General features: G+C 33.1%; 1 protein-coding gene across 2 annotated transcripts in view; it reads right to left on the bottom strand.

Moving 5' to 3' along the window:
* DAT (Sodium-dependent dopamine transporter) overlaps positions 1–15,586 on the bottom strand; it is a 285,224-nt gene that overhangs the window by 71,599 nt on the left and 198,039 nt on the right. For both annotated transcript variants that reach the window (XM_068378502.1, XM_068378501.1), the window contains exon 5: positions 11,712–11,833. In XM_068378502.1, the coding sequence (XP_068234603.1) occupies positions 11,712–11,833 (122 nt within the window). The remainder of the gene's footprint in view (positions 1–11,711; positions 11,834–15,586) is intronic.

Here is a 15,586-nt window from a genome sequence, read left to right as displayed (position 1 = left end):
TTTTGGCCTTTGAGGAAAAGATCGGTGACGTGTCTCCAAGATCCAGGTGTTTCTATTGCAGGATGTCTTCAAGATGATAATCCTTTTCTTTTCTATTTTTGGGGTTTGAATTTTTGTGCTTTATGCATCTCGTGTCAAATGGCTTCCCCGGTCCCTGAATTCGGCCGTATGGCCCAAATACTATAAATCAAGCTATGAATCTAAGCATAACAACCAATTATATGTAACTGCAAAAACGGGAGCCAATCGGTATAGATCCAGAAGCGGTCTCCAATCGGAATGAAGATCAGATTCTCAGAGTCTCCGGCATTTGAAAGGAACTGAAGACTTCGTTCTCTGCCTGAATGGAGAACATCTCCTTTGAGACATCGTTATAAAATTATTTTAATGCTCTTATAATTCTATATTTTTAACATATTAAGAAAATAATGTTATTATCAAACTCAAAAGTAATATTTGTTTCCAAAAATTATTATCAGAAATAAAATGAATGCTATATTTTACTCAAATTTACATAATACTTTCCTATCGGTTTTTCTCAAAAATAAATTCTAGTAAAGTCTGCAGTTTCCGTCTTTGTCTTCATGGTCTTCGCTGCCCGGTAAGTATTACTTTTGAATCGCTTCTCTCCTCCTATCTTTCTTGCTCATTGGCAGACAGGTCACCTCTCCAGGGTTTCCCTGGAGTTGCCCGGGGGCCGTGGCTCGGCTTGGACGCCCTTCGAGGGTCTCTTGACGGAGCCATGGTCGCAAAGGCGCCACGGACGTGGCATAAAGTCCCTCTTCGGGGATCGACTCGGAGGGGCCCGGGGACCACCTTTCCGTCGGCCAAGAGGACCTCTTGCTGGGTCTTCTCGAAGTGGGGGCTCTCCTCTGGGCTTTGCTTGGAGTCGAGAAGCCTACCTTCGAGGTTTCCCGGGGAACAGGAGGTCTTCCTTCCTCTCTTTCTCTCTCTCTGAATCCTCTTCTTCTTCTTCTTCTACTAAAGGGCTTTGCGGAGACCAAGTAGTTTTTTTTTGGCTTGTCATCATATCATCATCATCATAATAATCATCTTCATCATCATCATCATGATAATCATCTTCATCATCATCATCATAACGATAATCATCTTCATCATCATCATCATAATAATGATCATCATCATCGTCATAATCATCATTATCATTATCATAATAATCATCATCATCATCATAATAATAATCTTCATCATAATAATAATCATCTTCATCATCATAATAATAATCATCATCATTATCATCATAATAATCGTTATTGTCATCATTATCATAATCATCATCATCGTAATGATCATTATCATAATAATCATGATCACCATCATCATAATAATAATAATAATATTAACCATGATCATGATAATCATTATTTCATCATCATCATGAACACAATAATCATCATGATCCTCATAATAAAAATAATAATAATCATCATTATTATCAACATCATAATAATCATCATCATCATAATCATCATCATCCTCATAATAATAATAATAATGATAATAATAATAATAATAATAATGATAATAATCATCATCATCATCATCATAATCATCATTATCAACATAATAATCATCATCATCATCCTCATAATAGTAATAATAATAATGATGATAATAATAATCATCATCATCCTCATAATAGTAATAATAATAATGATGACAATAATGATCATCATCATCATCATTACAACATAATAATCATCATCATCATTATAATCATCACCATCATGATAAGAATGATAATGATAATAAGTAAGAAGAGGAAAGAGCATGGCGAAGAGCAGCGCTCTGAGCCGGGTTTAATAATGATGGAAGTGATAAATCCGCCCTTTAAAAGACGGAAGACTATAGGAGTTGGGGAAAACAAGAACATTTAAGGTGACAACAAAGAACTGTGTTCATTGCTCGATGTTGTCACATGCTGAGAGGGAAAATTAACAAATACAATAAAAAATATGCGTAGCTTTATGAACTTGAGTCAAAATAATAAAAGTACAAATTTTAATTCATAACTTTCATCTCTTAATAATTTCCTGTATTGATCTATATCTGGAATTCATAATTCTGGGCTTTGCTAACATTATTTTCTTATATTAATATATACATTTTATTTTGTGGACGACACTTATTGTAAATTCCTTAAAAATATTTGGTGCTGTTTTGGTATGCGATTTATATATATATATATATATATATATATATATATATATATATATATATATATATATATATATATATATAGATATATACTATATATATATATATATATATATATATATATATATATATATACTGTATATATATATATATATATATATATATATATATATATATATATATGTATGTATATAACAGAATAATTATTATTTTCATCATTATTATTATTACGATTATGAGGATGATGATTATGTTGATAATGATGATTATGATGATGATGATGATGATGATTATTATTATTAATATTATTAGTATTATTATTATTATTATTATGAGGATGATGATGATTATGATGATGATGATTATTATTATTTTTATTATGAGGATCATGATGATTATTGTGTTCATGATGATGATAAAATAATGATTATGATGATCATGATTAATATTATTATTATTATTATGATGATGGTGATCATGATTATTATGATAATGATCATTACGATGATGATGATTATGATAATGATGACACTAACGATTATTATGATGATAATGATGATGATTATGATGATGAAGATGATTATTATTATGATGAAGATGATTATTATTATTATGATGATGATGATTATTATGATGATGATAATGATGATTATGACGATGATGATGAAGATGGTTATTATTATGATGATGATGAAGATGATTATTACTATGATGATGATGATGAAGATGATTATCATTATGATGATGATGATGAAGATGATTATCATTATGATGATGACGATTATCATTATGATGATTATTATTAAGATGATGATGAAGATGATTATTATTATGATGATGAGATGATTATTATGATGATGATTATTACTATGATGATGAAGATGATTATTATGATGATGATGATATGATGACAAGCCAAAAAAAACTACTTGGTCTCCGCAAAGCCCTTTAGTAGAAGAAGAAGAAGAAGAGGATTCAGAGAGAGAGAAAGAGAGGAAGGAAGACCTCCTGTTCCCCGGGAAACCTCGAAGGTAGGCTTCTCGACTCCAAGCAAAGCCCAGAGGAGAGCCCCCACTTCGAGAAGACCCAGCAAGAGGTCCTCTTGGCCGACGGAAAGGTGGTCCCCGGGCCCCTCCGAGTCGATCCCCGAAGAGGGACTTTATGCCACGTCCGTGGCGCCTTTGCGACCATGGCTCCGTCAAGAGACCCTCGAAGGGCGTCCAAGCCGAGCCACGGCCCCCGGGCAACTCCAGGGAAACCCTGGAGAGGTGACCTGTCTGCCAATGAGCAAGAAAGATAGGAGGAGAGAAGCGATTCAAAAGTAATACTTACCGGGCAGCGAAGACCATGAAGACAAAGACGGAAACTGCAGACTTTACTAGAATTTATTTTTGAGAAAAACCGATAGGAAAGTATTATGTAAATTTGAGTAAAATATAGCATTCATTTTATTTCTGATAATAATTTTTGGAAACAAATATTACTTTTGAGTTTGATAATAACATTATTTTCTTAATATGTTAAAAATATAGAATTATAAGAGCATTAAAATAATTTTATAACGATGTCTCAAAGGAGATGTTCTCCATTCAGGCAGAGAACGAAGTCTTCAGTTCCTTTCAAATGCCGGAGACTCTGAGAATCTGATCTTCATTCCGATTGGAGACCGCTTCTGGATCTATACCGATTGGCTCCCGTTTTTGCAGTTACATATAATTGGTTGTTATGCTTAGATTCATAGCTTGATTTATAGTATTTGGGCCATACGGCCGAATTCAGGGACCGGGGAAGCCATTTGACACGAGATGCATAAAGCACAAAAATTCAAACCCCAAAAATAGAAAAGAAAAGGATTATCATCTTGAAGACATCCTGCAATAGAAACACCTGGATCTTGGAGACACGTCACCGATCTTTTCCTCAAAGGCCAAAACTAGATTAAAGACCAAACTATTCCCGTTAAATCTAAACGTAAATAATGATCGGAAATGTACAATGAGGATGCCTCGCGAATTATAAAAAAGAAGAAAATTTTCATCCTTTTCCTCTGCAGCTTCACTCCTTTCTATACCGTATACTTTTTCTCAACTTGTCTCGAAGGTGATCTCGGTCCTTGACACCTCGTATTTCAAAATGAATCATCAAAAATTTCATGTCAAAATGTAAACGTAAATAATGATCAGCAATAAACAATGAAGATGCGTCGCAAAATATTAAAATGGAAAAAAATTTCATCTTTCTCATCCTCAGTTTCTCTCTTTTCTATATTGGGTCACGGTTTCTGATCAGCAGAACTTTTTCTCAAATTGTCTCTGAGGTGAACTCGGTCCCTGACAACTCTTGTCTTTCAAAATAAATCTTAATTTTTTTTTAAATTTCAAAGATTTTTAACGTTTTCAATCATCAATATTTATAAGTTAGTTTCTGAATATCCAAATATTTCTTCATCAAAACTTTCATCGAAGTAGCTTTGATATTAAACTGTATTTCCATCATCCAACAAATTTAGTCTTGATAAAGTCACGTGAAAACTGATTAGAAACACATGTCAACAACAAATAATAAATGGAGATACGTAAATTTACTTTACCGTTAAAATGAACGTGTATATATATATATATATATATATATATATATATATATATATATATATATATATATATATATATAAATGTATATATATATACACGTGTATACATACACACACACATATATAATATATATATATATATATATATATATATATATATATATACACAATTATATATATATAAATATATATATATATATATATATATATATATATATATATATATATATATATATATATATACAGGTTGTAGGACAAGTGCCCGACTGACAAGTGCCCGACTGACATCTTCCCGACAGACATCTGCCCGAAGGAACAGTGCCCGATGGACAATTGCCCGATTATTTGTTTTGCTGTTATAAGGATCTAGTATGCACTTCCTTTACTTATTTCTTTTTATGGTAAATATTAACAAGATATAATAAGAAATTTTTACTGTTAGGCTGCTTAGGAAGATTATAGGGCGATATTTGCTCCAGTGTTTTACTGACAGTCTTAATTGGCGAGAAAGTCTCTCTCTCTCTCTCTCTCTCTCTCTCTCTCTCTCTCTCTCTCTCTCTCTCTCTCTCTCTCTCTGCTTTAGATTTAGAATACATATGGTATAATATTTTATTTATTTTTCAATAGCTTCTCCGTAATTATTGGCAAAAGCCTCTCTCAACGTCACTCTTTCTGTCTTCCTTTTCCTTTCTTACTATTTTGTATAGCATTATTTGTTTTACTGACAGCATGCAAATTATGTATAAAATTGAAGATTAGAAATCTGGAAAGAATTATAACTTCAATTTTCATTCAGTTGGAAGAGATTTATAACTGGGTTCCTTCTAACACTAATTGACTATTGGCTATTCGTTAAGTATTATATACTAAACGAAGTGGAGTAGTTACACTATCATTTTAAACTCCGTGATAAGCCAAATGGTGGCTGTTATTCACCCGTTCTATGAAACCCCTACATTAACAAGGTATAGTAAGACAGAAATGAAAAGAACATGATTTATTTTTTTTATTTGTTGATACACAAGTATGTTATTGATAAAAAAAAAGGCAATAGATCTAAATAAAAAAACAAACTAAAATTTTAAATTATGAGCTATTCCTCTCAAAAAATCTATTACTGCTCGATTTTCATTATCTTCCACAATATTTGCTATCCTTTTGGTTGTGTCTTCGTATTTTTTTCTTTTTGAGGGAGGCTCTTGTCCTGCCAGTATTTGGTTGATGATTGCATCGTTAAGAGCTTGTTCAGTCTTCAGTACCTGAAGAAAACGCCAGATATTGGGATGACTTGAGGTTATATTCGCGTGTAAGTGGTTGTGCCATCCTTCCAAGGAATTGGTTGTTCGTGGCAAGTCATCGCATATGCGATCAAGCAAATTCCACATACAAATAGGAAATAGTGGGTTTCCTCTGTTGCGTCGGCTTATCCTGCCAATAAAAGTATCTTCTAAGTAGTTAATTACTCCATCTGCTTCTTCGTACAATCTCTCTTGTAAGTGTTTAAATGCTTGTACAACATTGTCTGCTGGCACAAAAGCCAGGGCTGGTATCATTCGAAGGTTTATGGCAAACTCAGCATCGCTCTGATATCTTGATTGCAACCTCTCTGTTTGTACCTTCCGATAAAAAACACATGGTGTCATTCTTTTAGCAATTAAACAATGAACTGAATACAGTTGGTAAAACAGTTCAGGTACTACTTTGAAGGTACCATCGCAAAACCACTCACTCGAAGATTGCAAGAGTTGCATATTCTTCTCATTTGAAAACAAAAGTATACGGTTCTCACCAGGTCCACTGTCGTAAAGTAAGAAATTGTCTCCTTTGCACGTCTTCTTATATTCATCTGGAATGAGCATCTCATACAAATTTCTCGGTATGGGATGTGGAGCATGTACAGCTTGTTTATGTCTTCTGATAGAACGTCTAATTGTGCTCATAGACGGTAGTTGACTAGAGACTCCTTCCGAGACATTCTGTAAAGTTTGACATAGAATCTGTTGTGATGATTGTTGGGTTTTAATAGCTTGATGCTTCATTTCTTCACGTAAAGATAGAAGATCTTTACGAATAATATCTGGAGCGTGAGTGTGTTATTATTTGATCACCACGCAAAGTCATTTTGGCCTTGCAGTTGTTGTGTCGGCGGCGTTCACATTCGTAAAACGTATTTCCAGATGGCAATTCCTTGTTCTTAACATATACGTAACCATTATAGCAAAGCTTCAATCCACCACGTTGAGTTTTAACGAATGTCCATGGGTGCTTACTAGAGTAAAATGTAAACTTCTGAACTTCGTGATCCGATACTTTAACAAACTGAGGAGAAATTTTTCTCAACTAAAACATAGGTAAATCTGCCTCCAGGTTTTACGGTACAGTTATATAGCAATGAGTAGTTTGAAGTAACTCTCCCTCTCTCTTTCAACCAAAAGAGCGGTTGTATATATGTAAATATACGCGCAATTGTCTTAATTGGGCAGTCTTCCTAATCGGGCATTTGTCCATCGGGCACTGTTCATTCGGGCAGATGTCCGTCGGGCATGTGGCCGTCGGGCACTTGCCAGTCGGGCACTTGTGATAGAACCAGTATAAATTATATATATATATATATATATATATATATATATATATATATATATATACGTATATATATGCACATATATGTGTGTATATATATATATATATACGTATATATATGCACATATATGTATATATATATATATATATATATATATATATATATATATATATATATATATTATCATCATCAATCCTCGTCATCAGCCTTTAGCAGTCCACCGCAGGACAAAGACCTCAGACATGTCCTTCCACTCCTGTCTGTTTATGGTCTTTCTATGCCAGTTTATACCCACAAATTTTCCTATGGCATTAATCCATCGTCTTCTCTTCCTTCCCCTGCTTCTTTTGCGATCTCTAGGGGCCCATTCTGTTATGTTTTTTTTTTTTTCCATTTATTATATGTTCTGCCCATGTTCATTTCTTTTTCTTAAGGTTGTTAGAATATTCTCTACTTGAGTTGGCTCTCGTATCCATGTTGCTCTTTCTCTGTCTCTTAGTGTTATTCCCATCATTATTCTTTCTACGACTCTTCGAGTTGCAACTAGCTTATGTTCTAAGGCTATAGTAAGGCTCCAAGTTTCTGAGGCATAAGTTAATACTGGTAGAACTATCTGAGTAAGTACTTTCCTCATTAGAAAAAGTGGCATTTTGGTTCTCACAGTTTCATTTTGTTGACCAAAAGTTCACCATCCCATGCTTATCCTTCTTTTAATTTAGGTGGTCATTTATATATATATATATATATATATATATATATATATATATATATATATATATATATATATATATATATATATATATATAGCCACAGTACCTTTTGAATTCTAATTCACTCTGCTTGATGATGAAAGACCTAAAGAGACACATCTTTCTTTGACATGACGAGTACATCTGCAAAGTCGAAGTTAAGGTACCAGTCGAATAACCCTACTTGACTATCGATACTAAAAGGCATTAATACCTTGATATTTAAATGCCTGAGAATTAAGAGTGCTAGGAATAAAAGTATCATATATATATACATATATATATATATATATATATATATATATATATATATATATATATATATATATATATATATCACCACACTTCAAATCTACGACAAACGTCCTTGTGGACGGTACTTTTCGTGTGTCCCCTCATTTACCCGACCATTTTCCCCTTCCTGCTTCCCTATGCATTTATTATTATGCCTCCCATTTCTCCCTTTTCCAACTCAAACCTCATCTTTAGTCACTCCAATAATTACAAAGGCCGGAAGCTGTGGCTAAGGAGCTTCCTATGTACCTCTTCCGGTGAAATGAGGAGTCATTTATTGGTTGTAATTGGAGAGAGAGAGAGAGAGAGAGAGAGAGAGAGAGAGAGAGAGAGAGAGAGAGAGAGAGAGAGAGAGAGAGAGAGAGAGAGAGAGAGAGGAAGTGAATATATTTAACTCTGAATCTAAAGACCTGTCTTGTAAAAGTAGAAACCATTGTAATTTTTTTTTCTTTTTTTTTGAGATCTTGAGACGAAACTGTATAAGATTTAATTGACATCCACATAACCGACAAAGGAAAGATACACACACACACACACACATATATATATATATATATATATATATACTGTATATATATTATATATATAATCATTTGATTGATTGTGTGTATACACTCATACACACATATATATGTATGTATGTATGTATGTATATATATATATATTATATATATATATATATATTCTATATATATATATATATATATATATATATACAGTTGATTGATTAGTTAATACAAAAATGGAATAGGGAGAGTAAGAAGAACTGGAAAGCTACAAGATTTCAATCTGATTACAGTGAAAATACAAATATAAGGTAGCTTTAGTACGATAAGGGTATAATAGTGCCCTATGGGAGGGGCGTAAGAAAACTACCAACATACGTCCTGAGTGTCGTAGAAAGCGACTAAAAGAACAGCTTCTGCCTCACAGTCTTGCTCAATGCTAATTACTGTGGAAACTGCTTCCGTGTAGTTGAACTAGTTAGTCAGAAAGGCTAAGCCCACCATCGATAACTATTGTTGATGACTGCAAGGCATACGATCGTAAATGCCCTTTGCCAAATTATAAACCATACCTGATGCTATTAGAGGAAGCATCAGGCAACCGACCCCTTATTGTAGGGATAACGGTGGGAAAGAAGAAGAAATGTTCAAAGTGAAACGTAATTTTTAGAGTGGAATATGAGAAGAAAATGGATAAGATAAAGTCACTTGATCAGCGTCGATTGTTTGTGTAGGAAGAATATAAGCATTAAGATCAGTAAGCAATGCAATGATCATGTGGGAGATTCATCGAAGAATAAAAGGAGATTGCTTTGGGAGCAGTTGCACAATAAGAGAGGGGATCCTGTATAGATATACAAGAGAATGGATATGATTGTAAAGATGAGAGTGGACGAGGAAATACAAGGTAATGCAAATCCATCATGAGAACTTTTTTCCTGCCTTAGTGAGATGATATTTACATGTAAGAAGTAAATACAGAAATAAATTGATGAGGATAGTAAAAGAATGAATATAGAAATAGAGGGATGTTCTCTGAAGAAATGTAAGCCTGTGACGATGGACCGAGCGATTTGAACATTTCTGAATATGAAACATAAAAGAAAAACAGGTGTGAGTTATAGGTTAATTACAATTTTACTGTGGTTACGGAAGTGACTGGGGAGTATGAAAGAAAGGGCAATTAGAAATTTGAATAATGTGAATGTTGAATTGGTGAAATTACACGTAGGAGGCTGTCGTGTGTTGGATTCAGTAAATTACTGGGCATGCAAGACTGGTTGAAAGCATAGTAAGGTTTATATTGAATGACTGCTCTGAATAAAATATCTACTGTATTGTGTAAAGTATTAGAGGAGAGAAAAAGAATTTTAACGTACCTATACCATGAGTGAAGTCAGAAAGGATTAGGTCGAGAAAAGACAATAGCTGAAGCGAGTCATGTGTTAGTTTTGAAACGCTTAGGTAAATATTTACTGAAAATTATATTTATTATGGTCATGGATCTAAAGATTTCTAGTAAAATTGGTAGAGGTGTAATGTTGCGGGTGTTGATTTTGTATAATGTAGAGAATAATGACCTGAAAACTTGTTTTGTTTAATAGAGTTCTCTTGCTTGAGGGTACACTCGGCCACACTATTCTGTCTTATTTCTCTTCTTCTTGTTTTGTTAAAGTTTTTATACTTTATATAGGGCATATTTATTTTAATGTTGTTACTATTCTTAGAATATTTTATTTTTCCTTGTTTCCTTTCCTCACTGGGCTATTTTTCCCTGTCGGAGCCCCTGGGCATATAGCATCCTGCTTTCCCAACTAAGGTTGTACCTTAGCAAGTAATAATAATAATAATAATAATGATAATAATATGTATATATATATATACCGGTATATATATGTATATGTATATATATATATATATATATATATATATATATATATATATATACTGTATATATAGTTACTATATATACATGTATATGTATATATACATACATATATGTATATGTGAATATATATATATATATATATATATATATATATATATGTATATGCATATGTATATATACATATATATGTATATATGTATGTATATATATATGTATATATGTATATGTATGCATATATACATAAATAGTAAATATATATATATATATATATATATATATATATATGGTAAAGAAAAGTTTCCTTTTTAACAAAAGATAACCTAGACAAAAATTAGCTATCTATCGTAAAATCCTACGGTGCTTGGTATAAAACTATTTTCCTGCGAACTTTCGCTACCAAAAAGGTCCTTTTTTCACTTCTGTGTGAAATTAACCCCCAAATATACCTTGTAGAACATTAACCCTTTCACTGCCAGTGGTGAATTTAACGAACCTTCTGATGTAGCAAAATCCTTCAAGATCACACACTCCCTTTCTTGCTTGTTGATATTTATTGGAAAGCTTCTATTAAGATATTTCCATTGAATACCAATTTTCTATACTTTGGGTGAGTTCAAGTTTCCTTTTTCAAATTGTAACTAGTCACCAATGGCAGTAAAAGGGTTAAACAATTAATGAAATACAGAATAAAATATTCAATAAAAAACAAATAAAAAATAAAACAGTAAGGAACGATAAATCTGCTCACATCCAGTTGGTATAGAATCGATAGGATTGAAATAACAACAAAAATTATCATGTAAATCATTAAGCAACAAAGAAAATATAGAAAAAATTATTAATTGGAAAATGGAATACTTATAAAAAATTGGAAATTCAAAAACGAAATTGATAAACAGTAAGAAGAAACGATGAATGTACTTACTTCCAGTATTCTTCTGCAGGCGTCGTTGTCTCGTTGGGGTCCAGATCGTCGTGGAAGGACATGAGTGAGCCGTTGCTGTAGGATTCATTGCTGTAGGTTTGGATGGGGCTTTTGTCTCCCACCTGGAAGAAAAAAGTTGAAAAAAAGATTAGTGAATTTCTGTAAATATGTAAAATTACTCGTGCAATAAACACTATTTCACTTGCTTGATATTGCAAGAAAATAATAAGTTGTTGAGTCTTTGTAATTAGGTAAAATCATTTATCCAATAAAATGCATTTTTCTTGTTTGATATTGCAAAAGTATGCTTAGTTATTCAACCTCTGTTACTAGGTAAAATTATTTATGCAAAAAAATGCATTTTTTTTTATATTGCAAGAGAATGCTTAGTTATTCAACCTCTGTTATTAGGTATAATTATTTATGCAACAAAATGCCTTTTTCTTGTTTGATATTGCAAGAGAATGCTTAGTTATTCAACCTCTGTAATTGGGTAAAATTACTCACGCAATAAACAGCCTTTCACTTTTTCAATATTGCAAGAAAATGTTAAGTTGTTGAATTTCTGTAATGATATAAAATCACATGCAATAAACAGCATTGCATCAGCTTGATATTGCAGGAAAATTACTATTGATTGAATCTCTGTAAATAGGAAAAAATTCTCAAGCAGCTAACTGCATTTCTTTCTTTGATATTGCAAGGGAATGATTAGTTATTGTTGCGAAGTTATTCATCCGAATTAAAACATTTAGTATATTACTGGCTTTTCTAGTGAACATATTAAGAATGAAATTTTTATCTAGAATGATGTAAAGAGAAAAAACAAGAGGTAAATGAAAGTTCTTTCCATTTCAGAAACGTGTATGATAATCTCTCTCTCTCTCTCTCTCTCTCTCTCTCTCTCCTCTCTCTCTCTCTCTCCTCTCTCTCTCTCTCTCTCTCTTTCTATATATATATATATATATAAAAATAAATATACAGCATATACACTATATATATATATATATATATATAATATATATATATATATGTATATACATATATATTTCTACTTTGTGCCTGGAATTTTCAAACTATATGATATCCAATTAACTCATCAACTATTTCAGTATAGAACTCGTGTGTAAAAAGAAAAGATTCTGGAAGATCCATTATTTAAATTCCATTAAAGTGAAATTGTTGCGTGAATAGGCTCAGTCAAAATTTCCGTTTCTCAATCCGTTGGCAATTGAACTAAGAAAAAGTTACTTGCTGATAACATGAGTCCTTTAAAGCAATCAACAGTTGATTAATTCGACATGAAATATCTACAAAAAGAGAGCAACATGCATACGAGACCAAATTAAAGTAAAGGAAATTCTAACATTTAAGAAAAAAGAAATGGACGTGGGCAGGACATATAATGAGAATGACAGATAATAGATGGATAATAAGAATAACAGAATTGGTCCCTAGAGATTATAAAAGAAGCAGGGGAAGGAAGAAAAGACGATGGACTGGTGAACTAAGGAAGTTTGAGGGTATGGGACTGCATAGAAAGACCATAAACAGACGCAAGTGGAAGGACATGTCGGAGGGCCTTTGTTCTGCAGTGGACTAGTAACGGCTGATGATGATGATAATGATGATGATCTGTAGGATCAAGGATACAGAAGCAACAAATGCCATCCAATGTTCTGCCCAAAGACCTTTGACCCTAAAAGTTTACAAATTAATTATGGGCAGGAGAATAAAAAAAAAAAAGTATACATTTTCATGCAAATGTGTAGGAATGGAAAACAAATGACAAGCCTAAAATTTATCTGCCAGATGAATACCAATCTTTGACGTTATAAAAATGCCTTTCTAACTGAGAGACTTGGTTATTGAGGATGTAAGGGAAAAATGTTTTAGGAGTAAAGAGGATAATCATATAATAAGGGTCGAAAAGAAATTCTTATTGTATGATGGGAAACGTTGACCTAATTTTTCATTATAAGAATGACACTGGAAACCGAGGATTCAGTTATTTTCATGGGCAAGCCAGCCATTCAGTTGATCCTTGCATTTTCAAGCAAGAAAATGGAAAACAGGAGGGACAACTTTGAAACAATAGACAAACTATCCTGGTTTGCAAAGCGTAGAAGAGTTTACAGACAAGTGAATGGTATTTACATCTACAGTAAGCCACAGAAGTTTCTGGTACACAACGCTCTGAGGAAGTGCACTCTGTCATAGCCTTAACTGCGTGGCGAACAACCAAACAGATAGTGTACATTGTTAGAAAAATACCATAATTTTAATCGGAAATTCTCCGTAAAAATATACTGTTCTCAGCCATATTTTAGTAAAATACAGGCAACCGTATTTTTTACATTACCTTTTTATTATCTTTTACGGGTTGGTAACCATAATATCACTCCTCTATCCGTTTTTTAAAAGCGGCGAATGCCTAGCAACATTTATTCCAGGATTTTTATCGTTTTTACTGGAATTTGTTTTTAAGCATTGTAAGGAAAAAATGACATCACTGGTCGGCGGGGCAAGACACAGGAATTCTCCGCTCAGTAAGGGTGTGGGTTGGGTGCATGTCTTCAGCGCTAGGTTTTGCCAGGAATTCGGGTAAAACTTTACGTTAAGGAATCGAAGACATCATGAACAGACTTATTTTGGTTTACGAAGTACTGTGATATTACGGAAGTCTATTTGAAAAGGAGCTCACCTGATGTTACGTAAGCTTATCGGCGAATGCATGATTTTTTATTTATATCTACAATTAATTTTGATTAGATGACATGACCTTTTATAGTATTTAGGCTTATTTTCCTCTTCATACAAAGGAAGATATAAGTGATTTAGGTCAGAAGAAGAAGATCTTTGGATAAAACCAATGAAAAGATAACTCAAATCTCAGGCTTATTCAAATTCAATAATTTTATAAAACAAGTATACGCAAACATTAGCTAAAAATTACAACCATTGATTGTAATTTGCTTAAATTTAAGTATATCTAATGCATTTAGATTTAGGCATTAGAGAGAGAGAGAGAGAGAGAGAGAGAGAGAGAGAGAGAGAGAGAGAGAGAGAGAGAGAGAGAGAGAGTAGTTTTTGTTTCTGAAATTAATTTTTACTACTGTTACGTAGAGAGAGAGAGAGAGAGAGAGAGAGAGAGAGAGAGAGAGAGAGAGTAGTTTTTGTTTCTGAAATTAATTTTTACTACTGTTACGTAGAGAGAGAGAGAGAGAGAGAGAGAGAGAGAGAGAGAGAGAGAGAGGAAGAGAGAGAGAGAGAGAGAGTAGTTTTTGTTTCTGAAATAAATGTTTACTACTGTTACGTAGAGAGAGAGAGAGAGAGAGAGAGAGAGAGAGAGAGAGAGAGAGAGAGAGAGAGAGAGAGAGAAGGTATTTTTTGTTTCTAAAATAATTGTTTACTACAGCTACCGTAGAGAGAGAGAGAGAGAGAGAGAGAGAGAGAGAGAGAGAGAGAGAGAGAGAGAGAGAGAGAGAGAGAGAGAATCATAAGGTATTTTTTGTTTCTAAAATAAAAGTTTACTACGATAGAGAGAGAGAGAGAGAGAGAGAGAGAGAGAGAGAGAGAGAGAGAGAGAGAGAGAGAGAGAGAGAGAGAGAGAGAATTTTAATTTCCCCCGGACAAGGCTTAAGGCTTTCGACCTGGAGATGCACCAATCTTGCGGACTTTGCGTGAAAGACGGATATGAGACGAATATTCACGATCTCCTGTATTTGGGGAAACAGGACAACTTCGCCATACGAACGATTTTTTTTCTTGTTCTATAAAGTTGAAAGGCCTAACTTTTAGAACCCTGAACTTTTTGGAATATAGATTGATATCATCAGCTTGGGAGAGAGAGAGAGAGAGAGAGAGAGAGGAGA

Source organism: Palaemon carinicauda, chromosome 8 (genome assembly GCF_036898095.1).
Source record: "Palaemon carinicauda isolate YSFRI2023 chromosome 8, ASM3689809v2, whole genome shotgun sequence".
Lineage (NCBI taxonomy): Eukaryota > Metazoa > Arthropoda > Malacostraca > Decapoda > Palaemonidae > Palaemon > Palaemon carinicauda.
Note: the sequence above shows the minus strand (reverse complement) of the source record. Positions and strands in the feature narration are given on the sequence as shown.